At 37.8% G+C, this 19,495-nt stretch overlaps 2 protein-coding genes across 2 annotated transcripts; both read left to right on the top strand.

The window, feature by feature from the left end:
- Window positions 1-5,389: 5,389 nt before the first annotated feature.
- LOC147284793 (WEB family protein (DUF827)) lies at window positions 5,390-6,642 on the top strand. Its single transcript, XM_086245269.1, has 2 exons — window positions 5,390-5,573; window positions 5,978-6,642. The coding sequence occupies exons 1-2, from the start codon at window positions 5,430-5,432 to the stop codon at window positions 6,476-6,478; spliced, it is 645 nt and encodes a 214-aa protein (XP_086101395.1). The 5' UTR covers window positions 5,390-5,429; the 3' UTR covers window positions 6,479-6,642.
- A 5,551-nt stretch (window positions 6,643-12,193) lies between these two features.
- On the top strand, window positions 12,194-15,012 carry LOC147284792 (Transducin/WD40 repeat-like superfamily protein). The gene is made up of 11 exons (XM_086244749.1): window positions 12,194-12,308; window positions 12,398-12,486; window positions 12,651-12,751; window positions 12,837-12,937; window positions 13,037-13,103; window positions 13,206-13,305; window positions 13,394-13,507; window positions 13,648-13,785; window positions 13,919-14,003; window positions 14,333-14,382; window positions 14,509-15,012. The coding sequence occupies exons 1-11, from the start codon at window positions 12,302-12,304 to the stop codon at window positions 14,650-14,652; spliced, it is 996 nt and encodes a 331-aa protein (XP_086100875.1). The 5' UTR covers window positions 12,194-12,301; the 3' UTR covers window positions 14,653-15,012.
- Window positions 15,013-19,495: the final 4,483 nt, after the last annotated feature.

Below are 19,495 nucleotides of genomic sequence, written 5' to 3'. Positions count from 1 at the left end.
ATGTTGCACTGGATTATGTGCAATGTCGATAGCGGCCTTGTTGTCACAATGTAATTGCATGGCGTGTTTGGGTTTGAATCCCAAATCTCTCAACAAGTTTCTAATCCAGAGTAGCTCACATACTCCATATGCCATACCCCTATATTCTGCTTCAGCACTCGATCTTGACACCACTTTCTGTTTCTTACTCCGCCAAGTGACCAGATTGCCTCCCAAAAAGGTGAAGTATCCAGATGTGGATCGTCTGTCAGTAACAGCACCTGCCTAGTCTGCATCAGTATGACCCTCAACATCTAGATGACCATGGCGTGAGAACATCAATCCTTTTCCAGGAGCTGACTTCAAGTATCTCAGAATTCTATCGACAGCATTCATGTGTGCTTCACTCGGTGCATGCATGAATTAGCTCACCACACTCACTGCATATGCTATATCAGGTCTAGTATGTGATAGATAGATTAGCTTCCCAACAAGCCGTTGATACCTTTCTTTGTTGGTAGGTACCTGGTCAGGATACTCACCAAGTTTATGATTCTCCTCCATTGGAGTATCTGCTGGTTGACAAGCTAACTTTCCAGTTTCAGTCAAAATGTCAAGGGTATATTTCCGTTGTGATAGAAATATTCCTTGTTTTGAACGAGCCACTTCAATACCCAAAAAATACTTCAAAGCACCGAGATCTTTCATCTCAAACTCACTGGCTAAATAACGTTGCAATGCTGCCTTTTCTTCCGGGTCATTCCCTGTAACCACTATGTCATCAACATACACAATAAGGGCAGTGACCTTACCTTTCCTATGTTTCAAGAAAAGAGTATGATCTGAGTTACTTTGCTTGTAACCGAAATTCTTCATTGATTTGCTGAACCTTCCAAACCATGCTCTAGGTGATTGCTTCAATCCATAAAGAGACTTTCTCAGTTTACACACCATATTGCTCTGACTGGACCCCATCTTGCATCCTGGAGGGGGATCCATATAGACTTCTTCTTCTAGGTCTCCATGCAGGAATGCATTTTTAACATCAAACTGGTGTAATGGCCAATCCAGGTTTGCTGCTAGAGAAAGGAGCACCCGAATTGTGTTGATCTTGGCTACAGGAGCAAAGGTCTCCCCATAGTCAATTCCATAAGTCTGAGTGTAACCTTTCGCCACTAGTCTTGCTTTGTATCTTTCAATGGTGCCGTCTGCTTTGAACTTTACCGTATATATCCATCTGCAACCCACTGTTCTCTTCCCTTTAGGAAGGGTAGTCATCTCCCAAGTGAAATTCTTTTGGAGGGCTCTCATTTCTTCATTCATTGCTTGAGTCCACTTGGGGTCTTTCAGAGTTTCCTGCACATTACTTGGAATAGATACAGTGGATAATTGACATACAAATGATGCACATGACGGGGACAGCCTATGTAGAGACACATGATTAGCAATAGGGTATTTAACCTTTGATGTAGGATCAGGGTCATACTGTTGTTTAGGGATCCCTCTAGTTGTACGAGGAGGTAACTGATAACCTATGTTTCATGTGTGACTCGACTCAGGTAAAATGTAAGTGTTTGAGTTTGAGTGTTCAGTTACCTGTGGAAGATCTTCAAGGCCAGGTCCTGATTGGATGAGTAGTAATAGTACTGTAGGAGGAGTCTCCGAAGCATTATCTGGAGTCTCCAGATCTTGTGGCTCTTGCTCTTGTTGCACCACTGCAGCTGGTGAGTCAGTAGTCACTACATCCTCAGGTATTTTCTGAGGCTGCTCTGACACATTCTGTGGAATTAAGATGATCTTATTCTGAGTATCTTCTAAAAAGATAGAGCTTTCCTCCTGCAGGAGATGCTCAGACTCTCCCCCTGAGTAATAGAACTCACTCTCATGAAAAGTAACATCAGCAGTAATATGCAAGGTCTGAGTAGGGGGATGGAAACACTTGTAACCTTTCTTAGTGTCAGCATACCCTACAAAGACACATCGTAGTGCACACGGATCAAGCTTGCCACGCTGGTGTGGATATACCTGAACATAGGCCATGCAACCAAAGACACGTGGTTCTAGATTTGGTGTGGACGGCATGGTGATGAGAGTGGTCAATGTCTGGAATGGAGTTTGATATTGAAGAGTACTGGATGGTGTGCGATTAATGAGGTAAGCAGCAGAACAAAGAGCCTCCCCCCAAAAATGATGTGGCATATGGGCCTCAAATAAAGAGGCACGAACAACTTCCAGGAGATGACGATTCTTGCGTTCTGCTACCCCATTTTGTTGTGATATATAGGCACATGTGGTTTGATGAACAATACCATTCTCACTCAAAAAAGTCTGTAGGTCATTGTTGATGTACTCTCCTCCATTGTCAGACCTAAGTGTTGTGATTTTTCTATCAAATTGAGTAGTAACATATCGATGAAAATTCTTGAATTTAGCTGTGACTTCACTTTTCTGTTTCATGGGAAAAACTCAGGTCATCCTGGTGCAATCATCTATAAATGTTACAAACCACTTAAAACCACTAATGGTAGAAACTCTTGATGGTCCCCACACATCAGAATGGACAAGCATGAAAGGCATAGAACTTTTATTTAATCTTAATGGGTAAGAAATTCGATGACTTTTCGCCAAAATGCAAGTTTCACAATGAAAGTCTGATTCAGCAAACTGGGAAAACAACTCCGGAAATAACTGTTTCAGATAACCAAAAGAAGCATGCCCTAATCGTCTATGCCACAACCAGATCTTCTTCATCCTGACAGACTCGTCCCCACTCACATGATGTGCTTGACTCAATTTCTTATTGCAGTCTTCGGTCAGGTCCAGATAATACACCTTTCCCCTCCTAGTACCACATCCAATCACGGCCCTGGTGAGAAGATCCTGAAAAAGACAATACAATGGCCAAAAACACACAGTACAATTAAGATAATCAATGATTTGAGGAACAGACAACAAATCATAGTCAAGTGAATGGACAACTAAGACGTGGTCTAGACTTAATGATGATGTAAGAGATATGGACCCTTCTCCTAGAACTGCGGAGGTAGTTCCATTGGCATTAGTAACATGTGTTTGGCTTGACGGTTTGGTAGAGTGCAACCCAGTAAAACTAGATGTCATGTGATCAGTGGCACCAGTGTCAATAACTCATGATCTATTACAAGTAAGTGAAGGTGTGCAAGAGAAAGTACCTGAGGTGGCCAAGGCCTTAGAGCCGGATGTACCTGATGTGATATCCTGGGAGGACTCAGATGATGCAAATGAGACTCTGCTCGAATCCTTCTTTCGCCCTTTGTGAACCCATCCTTCTGGATAGCCAATGATTTCATAACAACCCTTAATTGTATGGTTTTCTAAACCACATTTGGTACACTTCATTGGGGGTCGGTTACGTGTAGAGTCGGTGTTCTGGGTAAATGACCGAGACTGCTTGGATTTTGCAGCAACCAAGGCTGTGGCTTCGGATGTGACACTGGCTTCAGACATGGTTCCCTGTCTGTTACTCTCTCTTTTGATATATGCATAAGTTGCCTCAAGTTCAGGTTTAGGCTCCATCCTCAAAATCTCTCCTCGAATTTGATCAAAGTTATTATCCAAACCTGCAAGAAAGATATAAACTCGGAGACGGTCAATCTCCTTGCGCCTAGCTTCAATGTCTACTGGATTCTGCATGTTGCTTGGACATAATTGATCAAGTTCTTGAAAGATCTCAGTGAGCCCACTGTAGAAATTGGCAACAAATGCTCCATTCTGTTTCATCGAGAATGACCTTCTATGTAGATCATAAATCTTTGCCTCATCGGAACTGTCAGAATATGTTTTCTTGATTGCATCCTAGACTTGCTTGGCTGTGTCATAACGAATAAATCGTTTCATTTGGTTGGGTTGCATGGCATCGAATAACCAACTCTTGACTTGGCAATCCGACGCACACCATTTGTTGTATGTCGAGTCTGTGGTTGCAGGTTGGGTCATATCACCTGTCAAGTGACCATGTTTTTCTCGTCCAGCAATCTTCATCTCTATGACTTGATGCCATAGAGAATAATTATGTTCATCCAATTTGATTCCAGTTGAGAAGTTGGAATTGTCTCCTTGAATGGCAACGATCTGGGTAGTTGCATTTGATTCACCATCACCTGAGGATTGGGCTGACTTGAGAGCGTTGAGGTCGTCTTCACTCACCATGATGATGGCTCAATGAAGGATCTCTGGTTTGTGGGCTGTGAGCGACGCAAGCGATGTTGCGACGCAACTGATGGTGATGCGAGGTTCTGGACTGGGTTTGTATGGTGGTATGGCGGCTGCGGAAGCGTGCTAGGGTAGGTCAAGAGACAGTCATGATCGACTGCTCTGATACCATCTCAATTTGGGTGAAATATATCTTTTTCTATTATTAATATGCAGCGTATAAGAGGTTTATATACAACCCTTAGAGAACTATTCTAGGAAACAAATAAATACAGAGCAATCACGATCCTATAATCTAGGGAATCAGAATCACATAGTTGACTTTGTTCCTTTACACTAACTAGGAATGTATAGCTCATTTGACAAATATGATGGTTCATAATTGATATTACTTATTTATAACTCTTCTTTCAATTTCTTATCAGATTCTTCTTATCAACTTCACAAAATAGATCACTGGCATGGAGCTCATTTTGGAATCGGATCTAGATTCTCTTAACTTTATTTTTTAATTTTTATCCAAGTGTTCCATTCAAAATCAAGGATCGGATTTTACTACTAAACTCTAAGGAAGCTAGAAGGACCTTTGGATTTCTCTTGAACAGTTTAGATTAAAAGTCAAGAATAGTAAATGAGAGAATCCAAATTCCTTAGCAAAACCCTTACTTGATAACTTTGTTATCAGCTTTTGTTTTGTTGGGCTTGCTTGTGTGGACTATTGTTAAGTTTTTTGTTTTTGTTTCTGTTGCGAGCCTTTGGGCTCTAGCTTTGTATTTTATATACATTTTGGCCTGTTTTAAACTTTGAATGCATTGCTATTTCGACCAAAAGGAAAAAAAAACAAAACAAAACAAAGTTGCATAGTAGAAACTTTGGTGTCTGTGTATGTAGACACTAAGATGATGGAGGTCTTAATCAAGGGTGAAAGTGCTTTTCATATTAGCAGCAACAGAATTAAGATGGGCCAACCACCCTTGTCAACTTCACTTAACAAAATTCCAGTGTAGTAAACGCGAAGAAAACAAACCCCATGATAATTTCTTAACTTCCTTTAAGTAATAAGCTAAAAGCACACCAGTCCACCCATCCCCATTTGTAACAGCAACGACCTCCATGTAGCTTCCCTTGTCTTCAAATTTGTATTAAAAGGACCTTCAACTTCACTCATTCGACTACATATTCATTGCCATCTTTCTTTGTCGACCTATTAGTTCCAGAGGTGGCAGCATTGGCAGTACTGTTTTGTGTTATAAGCAACGATGAACGGTGAAGAGGGTAGATTGGTGGTGATGGGGCACGCGGAGATTGACACCAGGGCGCCTTTCAGGTCGGTCAAGGAAGCAGTTTTGTTGTTTGGGGAAAGAGTTTTAGTGGGAGAAATCTATGCCAACAAGCTCAAAGAGGTTACTAATTCTCTCTATAGTTGTCTCATTTTATGTGTCTAAAATTATCCCACTTTTCCTTATAACCATTTGTATGATGATCATGTTTATCACATAGGCATGCAAATACATTGATTTGGTAAAGGCATTCTTAAGTCCAATGCTACATATATAGAGAAGTCTTTTGCCCTCTAACTCTGTTTCACAACATGCCTAATGAAATGAGTGCAACAACTTCTCAATATCTGCATATATATAAATAGTCATTCATACATCTTGGACTTAATGTGAATAATAATTCATTAAGAATTTATGCCAAAGAGAACCCCATTAGGAATTTACTTATTTTGTCCATACTCATGTCCTAATTAATGCATATGAATGATAGACACATAATACCATCTGGAATACAATTTCTCTGTTAGATTGGGGCTGGAGCAAGTGAGAATATTGGAAATGCTCAATCCAAAATTGGAGTCCTAACAGCTGAACTTGAAGAAACAAAGAAAAGTTTGCAGAAAGCAGGAGAAGAAAACAAGTTAATGGCCCACTGCATAAAGTCTCTCAGAGAAGATCTTGACCATGCAAAGAAAGAGCTGCACAAGTACTTGAAGGCAAGAGAGTTTCAGAAGCACCCAGTTGATCCTGAGATTGAAGACCTCAAATTCATTGAGAATGACACCAAGTATGAAACTAAGACAGTGCTAAACCAAGATGTAGAGGAATTGATGCAGAAGAAGAGATATGTGAAATTTGCAAGTCCTCCTTCTTTGGCTCAAGTTATTGTTAACAAAGAAAAAATATTGCAAGAGAGACTCAGAGACCCTTCTGTGAAAAAGACCAAAAAGAAGCCATTAATGCCTCTATTTGGGTGGCTTTTGTCCAAAAACAAGGCCATTCAAGAAGGTGGTTCTCCAAAGGCATGAGGATCTCTTTCAGCAGACTACGCAAAATATTAAGCAAATGTAAGCATTAGCAATACTACTTTTTATTTGGATACCAATATTTCCTTCGTTCTTTTTTCTCATTTTCTAGGAAATAAAGGAAATTGCCTCAATTTTGTAGATTTGTACGAAGGGTTTGGGCCTAAACGGGCCACAAAACTATTGGGTTATAATACGGGCCTTAAAAGCATTGTGTGTACTGTTTTTTTTTTTTTGGGCCTGCATTGTGTGTACTGTAAATTAGTTGTAATCAAGTCCCTATTCGAAAGGATTGTGTATTTGTGTGCACCCTTTTTTCTTTTCTTTTTTGGTTTTCATACATAGTACATACTATGTTTATTCTAATGATAAAAACCAAAATACATACCATGTTTATTAATCATTCTGTTCAGCACATCTCTCTCTCCCATTAAGTCCCACTAGATCCCATCCCTTGTGAGAGATGTAATTAGCAATTTGGTTAGTAACCTTAATACTAGGGTCAACAAAACATGTCTCAAAATTTACTTACCAAATGAGATGTGGCAAATAACATATATGATTGTATCTTACTTGCTAACATTAAATTAAAATTAAAATAGTTCAAAATATGAACAAATGAAACACTAATTCATTGTATAAGATCTAAAAAATTATATATATATATATATAGATGTTTATAGCAATATACATATATAAATAGTAATTTTTGTCAAGAAATCTCTAATACGGGATGAGAATACATAAGTAATGTAAGATACATATACAAATATTGTACTAAATATTGTACTATAAGCATTTAAAGATTCTTACATTACATTAATGCAAATGCAAATATTGAACCATAAAGTGTTTGAACGATATCTCACATCCTACATTGATTCCACATTTAAATCTTGTATTTGCTTTCTGTATTAGTGAAGACTTGTACTCTTTGCTATTTTTTCCTTTTCATCTTTTAGTGGCAAGTGGATATATATATGGTTATGATCATTCATCACACAAGTCGATCACTAACTCACAAGTGACATTAATTCCTATTGGACCCTATAGTCAACGCAGCAACTCCCTCAATACAAGGGTACAAAGCTAGCTTTCAAACAAACAGACCGACAGCAAATCCAATTGCAAGCATGGTGGAATGGCAGAGAGATTTGACCCCCACGTAGCATAAAGTTAATTTGCTCCATCCCTCACATACCTCATTGTTTATTTGTTTATCCTCTGTACCCAGAAATTTGTGGAAGAAATACAATTGGGGTCGTTTTGATTAGACATGATTTTAAAATAGGATGTTCCTTCTTTTTTTCCTGGGCCGGTAAGTCGGCGGAATTGAACAGTCTTAATAGAATACAGGTGTGTGTGGTTGACAGTTTGACACCATAAATTGTTAGTTTAATCGGTTAAAATTATGCAACCATGCACATGCAGCCATGTGAAGCATACCAATGATAAAGACAAAATTTTGATCATAAAAGTAACATGCATGCATAGCTATGAAGTCTACTCTACTTCATCAGTTAGCTACATGATCATCAGCCGGCGACTTGTAATTACAATTTGACCCAAGTACTGTTCTTGATTTTTTTTTTCAAAAAGAAGAAGATGTTTGATGAAATGACCGAAAGACTTTTTCATCAGTTAAAAAAAAGGATAAGGGACTGATTGCAGTCAATGAATATGTTCTGATCAATGTTCATGTGTGTTTTGGTGCATATAGTTATTCAGACTGTATAATTCGATACAAATTATGAGTTCGTGTGGATGAAATTAATACTAAAATTTGATGTTTCTATTTGTACTATTTGCACCAAGGCATTTTGTAATGAAAACTCTACGTACACACATCATAGTTTTATTATTGGGGCCGATCGATTAAATTGTGTTTTGGACTTGGGTAGTTAAATTGTAGACAGTATTTAATTAATTGCACACTAGCTAGGCACATGGTGTAGCCAGCCATATGCTCTCACTCTACCATAACTAAAATCAAACCAACCAAAAAGCAAACAGAAACATTGGTATAAATGAATGGAGTACTACTTGTCCCAATGTCCCATGCAAATAGATTCCCATATAAATACTCAACCCACACCCTCCTCCTCTCTCTCTCTCTCATAGACGTCTCATGTTTCAACGACCACAACTGAATAATTATAAGATGCAGAACCCCAGAGGAAGCCCAAGCAAGAAAATGATGAAAACCCAGTACTTATGCATCCCCAGGCTGAGAATTAGCAACAACTCCTGCACCAACAAAACCAAAGCCGCTCTATCGCCCATGACACTGCTCGAGCGTTTTCGCGAGGCTGTTCTGCGCTTCATCATGTTGTCTGCTGTTTCCAATAAGACCACAAATAACCATGGCGCCGGATCTAAAGATCATGTGCAGCGATATTACTGCCCAAATAACTCTCACCACAGCGAGGCCGTCGCTGACTGCATCGAGTTCATCAAGAAAAAGGCGTCGCCGGACGACCACGACCTCAACCGGGGCTCCTCCGCTAGTGCTAGTAGCTCTGTTGATGCCACGGCGGACCATGAGGTGGTCATACCGGTGCTAGTTATGTGACATATTAATTAATGGAATTGTTGTTAATGATCTTGGGTTTGTGAATTGTGAGAGTATAATTATTCAGTTTATGCCATTTTTTTTTCCTGTTTAGATTTTAAAGAGAGGGTGAATTTGTTGGCGTTCTTATTAGGAGTGAAATATATTGTAAATTGATATGCATTTAAAGGGAATTTCAGATTCATAATTTGTCTTATTTACAGTATTTTGGGTAATTGTATTAAACAACCTCTTTTAATATATAATAAATTTTTTTGACCCTCACCCTCCAAAACTTACGTCTCGAAACTTTTACATTTTTTCAGACCAAAATTCCCTTTATATATATCATATGTAGACCACACATTCGACCAAAAAATCCACAAGTTGTTTCTCCTTCACCTTCTTTCTGCAGCAGTAACCATGGACGGCGAAAGTCGCCGACAACCCAAACCCTCCCCTCCCCACCCCACTTGCTGGCCCCACCTCCCTCACCGGCCAGCGACTCATCATCTCCTCTCTCTATTTCTCTCCCTTTCTCTCCCAACCCAAATCTTAAAAAAAAAAAACATATTTCTTCCCAAATCTTGGTGTTTTCTCTAGTTGGTTGGGAAGGAAGGGTAGAGAGAGATAAAGAGAAACAAAGGTGAGAAGTCAGTGGGGGAGGTGGAGGATGGTGGTGGGTTGAATTTGTTGAGATGGTGGTGGTGGGTTGTTTTACCATGGAAAAAGATTGTCGTCTAGATTTGAAAACCTATAACGTCCTTGAACTTGAACAACCTCTTCTTGCTCCTCCTTGTCTTCTTCAACCTTTATCTTCTTCTTCATTTTCTGATTTAGTTATGGAATGCGCGGTCGCCGGAAGAGGAGAAGAAAATGGTTGAATTTCTGCTCTAGTACGTTGTGGAATGTGTGGTCTACATAAGGTCGAGCTTTTTATTGCGAGAGTAAATTCGACATTTCACAGGTAAAAGGGTTAGAAAAGTAAGTTTTAAGAATGAATGGTCAAAAAAGTTTATTCTATATTAAAAAGGGGTTATTTAATAAATTTACCCTAGTATTTTCCCCCATTTTAACCTTCTCGATCAATAATTTTTATTTTTTTTTTATCGAAATTATAAACCAAAGATTCTCTATTTCTCTCATTCCTCGTCTCTCTCTCTTGAGTCATTTCCCAAAGAAAGGTCAATAAGGCCGCCAGCCTCTCCATTTTCATCTAGTTAGAAAGACCCGAAAATAGAGAAAGTGTGAAAAGAGAGAGAGAGAGATGTCAATTTAGTGTCTTGGATGGGTCATAATAGACTCACCCATTATAAATAGTCTTTAATTTACAAGTATGGAGCTCATAACAAGTTGAGCATTAACCTCTAATAATTTGAAATTGTTTCGCTGGGTTGAATTTTAAGAATCCTAAACTTGTGTTTGGTTCAAATCCTACGTTAGTTTTCTGTTTAGAAAATACAAGAGTAGTTGTTGGGGTAATTAATTCAATTGGAAAGGGTCGTAGAATTTGTCCCCCTCCTTCTAAATAAAAAAAGAAAATAAAAGTGTTTTTATTAGGACACAAACACAATTTATTTTTAGAAATCCATCATTATGAGTTTAGAATTTCGATTCCAAGTAGTAAAATTTTGTTGATGTCCTAATAAAATGTTGGATTTTTTTTAAGTCCAAAACTTAAAGGCCCATGATAAAATGACCCACTCGCAAAAATACGGTACAGACCGATTCACTTTAACAAGCTGAGCGCTCGACATTGTTCATCGAGTGCTCGACAATTGCAACTGTTCAATAGTGGCTATTTCAAACTACATAAAAATGCTACTTATAAATATACCTTATGTATTTTCTTACATAAGCATGTTAAAAACTAATAAAATCAACATAAAACACAAGATTCAAGCTTATAGAGTCACATCCATCTACGTTATAACATAAAAATGATTGTTACTAATTGCTACTGTTCGACAGTGGCAATATGTCCAGTTTCAAACAAAAAAAAGCATGTCGAGCACTCGGTAGGGTGGCAAGCGCTCGACATTAAAACACACAGGTTTATTTGTCAAAAAGTGGACGTATTTGTCATTACAATATTTTAGGTTAGTTTATTTATTATTAAGAGTTGTAAAATGAACTTTAAAATTATTGAATTTAGGCTTTATTACAAGTCACCCACATGGATTATGATCTTATTTGCACTTCACCACCCAAATTAAAAATTGAATCAATCTGCCACATATATTTAAAAAAAATTTCAGTGTCACGCCTTCATCCAATTCCATCATTTTCAAAGGTTTTTTCGTTATTCCAAGCCTAATCCCCATCTCCACTGCCACCACAAATCTCTAGCCACCCCAACCTCTCCTCCGTCTTTCTCCCAACTTTCTCTCTCTCTTTCTCTCTCCTCATTTCTATCTCCACATCAAACCCTTTTTTTTTTTTTTTTGGAAACGTCATGGATCCAAGAAGCTTTCCTCCAACAGTCTCATCTTATGGGACTAGATTTTGAGTTCGGATCTAAACCCTTATCTGGGTTCTATATTACTGTTGTCATCAATTTTGATAGGAGAGGGAAAGAGAGAGAGAGAGAGAGAGAGAGAGAGAGAGAGAGATTAGGATGGCTGGAGATTAGTGGTGGCGGTGGAAATGAGGATTAGGTTTAGAATAATGAAAAAATCTCTGAAAAATAACAGAAAAGTTGACGAAATTGGATGAATGGGTGATATTGTAAATTTTTTTAAATTCAAGTGGCAGATTGATTCAATTTTTAAATTGGATGATGAAGTACAAACGAGGTCATAATCTAGGTGGATAACATATAAAAAAGCCTTTACTTTAAAATGTTCATTCTTGCATTTCTAAACATTGGAATGAGTCGAAGAAATTGGGCTTAGATTACCCGAAGGCCAACCCAATACCTATTGAGCTCGACTTCGGCCCTCCTCCTTTCCTTTAGCTTCAACTGAATCCAACCCAAGATATCAAAAGCCAAACAGGCTCAATTTCTCGGCCCATTAACATCTTTCGTCATGAGTCATGAGCCAACCTCTTGTCGGTTAGAGTCGTTAGACCAATGATTTAGGAGAATCCGGCCCGGCCCAAAGCCCACCCAATACCAAAGTTGGGGTTTAAGAAAACTAAAAACGACCCTGTGTCTGTTTCCCTTACAAATCCAGAGGTTGAAGACGCTGGCTAGCAGCGGAGGAGGGGTTCACTGAAAATTTTCTACTTCCCGATATGAGATTAGAGCGATAAGCAAATTAAACGATTCTCAAATGGCTGGTATGCAAAAATTTCATATTTTAGCCATAGATTTGCTGTCAATTAGTAGAAAATTAATGATTTTTATTTTATTATTTTGGCTGCAAAAGGGGGATCCGAAAGAGAAGATAAGGTCTCTTTGGAGCTGACCGAGGAAATTCTTCAAAGCATGGAAGTGGGTTTGGCGTTCAGAGACTACGTAATTACTTTCTCTCTCTCTGTTTCTGATTGTTTAGTTCTGTGTGTATGAATTCTGAATAGTTATTTATGCTCAGAATGGTAGAATTTTAGTTCGTTTACAAAACACCACCATCTTCAAGGTTTGTGTGTTTGAATTCTGAATAATTATCTATGCATGCCCAGAATGGTAGAATAAGCTCTTTGGACTTTCACAAGGCTTCGAGTTATGTAGTGACTGCTAGTGACGACGAGTCCATTCGCCTATACGATGTCTCCACTGCAACGTAAGGCGAAAACCAATGTCTTGCAAAATGCAATACCCTCTTTCTTTTCTGTGATTTCTAAGAGATGCGTTTGTTGTAATGCCAGGTGCTTGAAGACTATCAACAGCAAAAAGTATGGGGTTGATTTGGTTTGCTTTACTTCCCATCCTACCACTGTTATATACTCTTCAAAAAATGGCTGGGATGGTATGCTTACACTTTTCCTCAACTACCATGTGTGATATTTCTGTTGGTCTCTTGTTGGGTTTACTTAGAATCAGTTATTTATATGAATGATTCATTCAGAATCCCTGAGGCTTCTCTCATTGCATGACAACAAGTACTTGCGCTATTTCAAAGGCCACCATGACAGGTTTGGTTTCTGAAATGATTGCCATATGTTTCTGCAACAAGTACTTCTTTGTACTGAGCTTATATGTATAATTGGATAAATGTGTGTTGTATTTCTTTATAGGGTTGTCTCACTTAGCTTGTGTTCTCGCAAAGACTGCTTCATCTCCGGTTCTCTTGATAGAACTGTTCTGCTTTGGGATCAGCGAGCCGAGAAGTGCCAGGTAGAGGCCTTGGCATATGGTATTGGGTGTGCTTTCTTATATTACATTTATTTCTTCAAATGATTTCTAAATTTAATTCATATTCTAGGGTCTTTTACGTGTACAAGGAAGGCCTGCCACAGCTTATGATGATCAAGGGCTAGTTTTTGCAATTGCCTTTGGTGGATACATAAGAATGTTTGATGCCCGCAAGTATGAAAAGGTCAGTGACTTAGTTGTTTATGTTTGACCACATATGACTATATGAGGATAGAGAAGGTTGGCATCTGTGTAGATAGTTTCATCTGCATTTAACAATTTAATCATGATTCATGGCTGACCTGGTCATCTAAATCTTCTTAGGGTCCTTTTGATATATTTTCTGTTGGGGGAGATACGTCCGATGCAAATGTTGTAAAGTTCAGTAATGATGGTAGACTTATGCTTTTAACAACTACAGATGGACATATTCATGTACTTGATTCATTCCGTGGCACGCTTGTAAGTTATTTTTCCTCCAACAACTCATTTTTCATTTGAAAATTTTGCTTTGCATCAACTCTGGTGATCTTAAATTGATAGCCTTTACATGATTTAGCCTGTCTAATATGGTTTTATTGTCATTTTTGTTTAGTTATCCACGTATAATGTAAAGCCAGTCTCAAGCAATTCAACATTAGAGGCTTCTTTTAGTCCAGAGGGGATGTTTGTTATGTCAGGTATGCATGTCTCCTGTTTCATTTTTTGTCTTAAACTATATATGCCTATGCTCAGTGGATATAAAGTTCCCAAATTATGGTCATTTATGATTTCTTATGTCACGTGAGGAAGCTCTGGGACACCATCTTGTTGATTGCTGTTAATGACTATATGACATGCTTCTTCGAATGAATAATTTCTCAAATTCTGTGGTTTCACTTTCATGCATATATCTTCTTAGTAGACTTCCCTGCAAACACCTGTTTCCCCCAGCAATGCCCTTAACTCCCATCCGCCTGATTACTGGAATGGCAAGCAAGTGATTTCTTGGTTTCTAAACTTTTGGCAGGTTCAGGTGATGGTAGTGTATATGCCTGGAGTGTTCGGGGCGGGAAGGAAGTATGATAACTAATAATTTTCTTCCTTCTTTCATTCATTCGTAATTCTTTGTTCCTATTTTTATAAACAGTGTGTGTGTGCACTTTATGCTTTAACTTTGGGAATTAATGTTTGTAACCTATCCAGGTCACAAGTTGGATTAGCAGTGAAAGTGAACCTCCCGTCATCAAATGGGCTCCAGGAAGCCTCATGTTTGCAACTGGGTCTTCCGAACTATCATTTTGGATTCCAGATTTGTCTAAGTTGGGAGCTTACGTTGGAAGAAAGTAGAAATTTTCGGTCAGCTCCCCCTAATTTATAGTATAAATGTACAATGCAGTTCAAAGATCCCATCTAATTGCCCATTAGTTTGTGAAACTTGAAGGTACTGCGAGTTTTCTCTCAAAGCTGTTGTCCTGCTTCTACTTGCCTCAGGGGCCCCATTGAAGAGAAAAAGACAATTGTACTCCGTATTATGATTTATGAGTCATTCTTTTTAGAATCGAAAAAATAGCTTCTTATTTAAAAGGTTTGTAGATGCTCTGCCAGTAAGGTCGAGATCCTGTAACCTGCCCTTTGTGTAAAGTCAGTGTCAGGCATCAAAATGTAAATTTCACAGAATTATCACTTCCAAATTTTTGATTGTGTGCATATTTATTCCCTTATTGTAGATTGTATTATGGAGATGAAAAGTCAGATCTTATGTATCCAAATAAAAAGAAATGTCAGATCATATATCAAAAGGTGGAGGCCACTGTCACACACTAGTGACGAAATCGATAATTCCTTTTGTCGAATTGCCATATGGAACCATGTCCACTAACAATCGTTGATGGGCGTGGGACCTGCATTCAATAACGGTACATAATTTTCTATTTGTGCGTGGGTGATTAACCGTTGATAGAAGTTCGCATGCATCAACGGTTCTAAAATGAGATAAATGCGGAGTTTGCATACATCAACCACCCCTAAAAAGACTATCAAAGTTCTAGTTTACATAAGAAAAAAGTGAAAGATAAAACTCATATGCTTGTAGTGAGAAAAACTTTTGTGTAACAACCTAACAGGTAATCTCCATATTCTCACAGTAAAGTGTTAAATGACTATTATGTGAGGAGATTTTGTGAGATTAAAGTGTATACTCCTGTTACACATAAATTTTTCTTACGTATATATACTTTTTCACTTATGGAAATTTAGCAAGTGGTGAGTTATAGCCGAATATAGTTTCATAAATACTTTAAATGATAACAAAATAAATTAAATAGTTAAAACAATTTTTTATTTATTTAATGTTTTGCATGGATAATCTTGGAATAGAGACTTAGCAAAATAAACGGCTCTAATATTAATCATCGAATTACAATGCGGAGTAAACTCCATAAATGACATGCCTCATTATGACTAACATGAGGGTCCAACATGAGGTGTATCTCATTTGAAGATCGAGCTCTATATATATATATAAATACATACATACATACAATGCCGAGTAAGTCATAATGTGTTAAAATTATCCACACGTACGGGTATATATACACACACGTACGAATTAAGAGATCTGTGACATCTGTCTATAGAACTTCTCTGATACTTTTATACAGACACGTACGGGTGAGCAAAATGTTAGTAACCTATTTGATATGCATGCGGAACAAAAGGTTAAAAATCTTGAACCACAACATAGCTCATAGCTGTGATGAAAATGGCAAGCAAGCCCAAGTTGGAACATGGCTTTGAAGCACTTTTACATGAAATAGGCTGAAAAGCATGATGTATGTCATGCCTCATTTTACCGGTAACGGACATTACGTACTTAAAGGCTCAGAAAGCTTTAAAGATCTGCTTCGATCCACAACTAAATCTCTATTATATCTATCCATCAACCCATTGGAACAACAAGGCAAGAAGCATTGTCTGTTCTGTGGTTACCTCATGGGTCATTGGAGACCATACTCTCTCTGTTTATTCATTTTTAACTTTTTGTTCCCTCATAAAGGCTTGCATGCTCAAAACGACATTAGGTCACTCCTAAGCTATAAAATTTGAACTTTTGTCAAACCAAATAAAGGAAATGCATCCACACAAAATCTTATTGATGGGGACCTCATTTATAGAGGTGCTTTACCAAACGCAAAGAAAAACAAACACAATATATGCCTTCGTGGGTGTCATATATTTGTATGACTCATATCACGTTTAATAATTATCAAGCACCCACATTTCATCTCTACTTGTTTCACTCATTTTATACCTATATTAGGTGGTGTTGTTTCACTCTTTAAAATTTCTTATATGCTTTGCAGCTTATACGCTACATGGATACCGAATTTCGGGCAGCTCTAGAAATGTCTGAAAGAATAAATGCAAAGACCGGTGCATTGGAATTCATGACGTGGCATATTAAATTCATTTAAATGTTTAAATAATATGTGTATAATTATTAATATTTGAATTTTAGTAATTATATAAATATTATAATTGAATAAATTTGTAATACTATGTTAACATCTTACATGTCATGATGAAGTGATTATTGTCATTAAATATGTTATATTAGGAATTTAGGATGATCCATGTATAGTTAAAAATTATCATGACTTTAAAATAACTTTCATCATATATATATATAGGGCAAATTACATGCAGGTAACTCAAGTATACTACTGATTTTGCTCAGGGAGACCGTTAATTGCCTACGCGGCACACTCACATACTTTTAAAAAAATGCCACGTGGACAAAAAAATAATAAAAAATGAAATAAACTTTAAAAAAATTAAAACATAATGATTAAATTAAAACAAAAAACAAAAAAAATAAAGAAAAAATGGAGTTGCAGGCTTGCATCCCTCCTCCCTCCGAGACCCAGCCACCCAGCCACCGACCCCAGCCACCACGTCGCCGACCCACCCGGCCACCCACCCCCTCTCTCTCTCCCTACCTCTCTCCTCTCTCTTTGCCTCACTCTCTCTCTCCACCCCTCACTTTCTCTCTCTGCCTCGCTCTCTCTCTCCCCGACCGAGCCACCCACCCCCTCTTTCTCCCCTCCCTTTTCCTCTCTCTCTGCTTCACTCTCTCTTTCTCTCCCCGAAACCCCAGCCTCGACCCGAGCTCCACCCTTGTTCAGATCTGAGAGAGAAAGAGAGAAAGAGAAACAGAGTGTTCGAGAATGACAAAAAGATGGAGCTGGTGGCCGGAGAGGGGAGGGAGGTAGGTGGGTCACTGGGTTGGGTGGCCGACGCGGGGGAGGCGGAGGGAGGAGGGCTCGGGCTGGGCTGGGGTTTCAAGGAGAGAGAGAGAGTTAGAGAGAGAGAGGAGAAGGGCGGGGAAAGAGAGGGGGTAGGTGGCTGGGTTGGGTGGGTCTCAGAAGGAGGGGTGAGAGGCGGAAGGAGGAGGTTGGGTGGCCGAGTTAGTGTTTGGTTTTTTGGTTTATTTTAATTTAATTATTGTGTTTTAAATTTTTTTAGTTTTTTAAAATAATTATTTCATTTTTTAAAGTTTATTTTATTTTTTATTATTTTTTGTCCACGTGGCATTTTTTTAAAGGTACGTCAATATGCCATGTAGGCAATTAACGGCTTCCCTGACAGAATAGTTGACGGAGGTACCTAGGTGTGCAAAATTAGTAGTTGAGCTACCTCTGAGCAACTTTTTTTTATTGGGGTACTCAAATAAACAAGGGTGTATACTTGAGATACTTACGTGTAATTTACCCGTATATATATATATAAATAAATAAATAAATAAATAAGAGATGGAATATATTATTGCGGTATTTTCGAAGTGGGTTCAAACTTCAAAATTTATACTCCTCCCACAGTCCCACTAGTCACTAACGACTAGCTCTTTCCAGCTACTTTATAAAAACGGCTGCATATCATATCATATCATATAAATACACATACATTCTCACTTTTATCATTCTTGCTCCAACTGTATACTTTTCTATATTTCTTTATACCATATCATATCATGGCCAAATCTTCCATTCCATCTCCACAATTTACACACACACCACACAGAAATTAAAGAACCATACCATGCCACCATACCCAGAATTGACAAATATAAATATATATATATATATGAGAAAACCCCGAACCTAATTACCTAACCTAACGTACGAACTATATAGTATATACACTGTAGTATTCCCACAAGTTCAAGCTATATAGCTGGGCCCCACCTAAAATCTCTGTCGAGAAATTACGTCACAACGGGCAGAGCAAGCGGGTGGAGATCAGATCTCCATCTACCACAATCTTCATCTTCTTCTTCTACTGTACGTATATATATAAGTGCTTGAAAATGACCAGGGTTCTCATTAATTAATACATTATTAAATTCAACGAAGGTGACTGCAAACCATCCATGAGAGTGAAACTATGACGGTAATACCATCCCGCAAAATCTGCACCCTCCGATCATGTACGTTCTTGCTGATTATGAATTAAGAAGGAAGAAAATTATTTTTTATAAGTGTATGTATTCATTTTTTGTATCTATTTTTTTATCACACCAAATTATATACTTGCTGATGTGAAGGAAATTTTTTTTACCCATATCAGTTGTATACACTCTTTTGTTTATCTATCTTATTAAGTATTAAGTGATTTGATAAAAGAGACATAAATATAAAATATATACACCTATGAAAAGTTTTGTTGTACAATGAAGATTGAAGGTAGACTGACAGCGAAAGGTCTTGCTCTAGATGAAGATTTAATGCTCTGTCCTTTAATTATAAGAATACTTATCATAATCATGGGTTTATTATTATTGCATATATGCCTTCCTTAATCCATGTGCGCATCTTAATTAGCAAATAATCATGGAACATTCTTGGAACAGGAGCAACTAAAAGTTAAAAGTAGGATACGAAATTCATAATTAATCAGCATATATTAAGTTCTTTGCATGACACGTGTGAAACACCCAACAAGTTTGAGTGGAACTTAAAACCAAAGTCAGATAGACAGTTACTAGATGAAGCATATAAGTAGGTACTTACAAGCTGATTGGTGTAATTAATTAGCATTAAGATAAGTTTAACATGGGAATTAGTTGATCTGATACTAATTATAGAGCTAGCTAGTACTATGGAGAAGGAGGAATCAATTAATTAATTAATAT

Source organism: Dryas octopetala, chromosome 5 (genome assembly GCF_963921425.1).
Source record: "Dryas octopetala chromosome 5, drDryOcto1.1, whole genome shotgun sequence".
Classification (NCBI taxonomy): domain Eukaryota; kingdom Viridiplantae; phylum Streptophyta; class Magnoliopsida; order Rosales; family Rosaceae; genus Dryas; species Dryas octopetala.
This window is presented reverse-complemented; position numbering and strand designations above follow the sequence as displayed.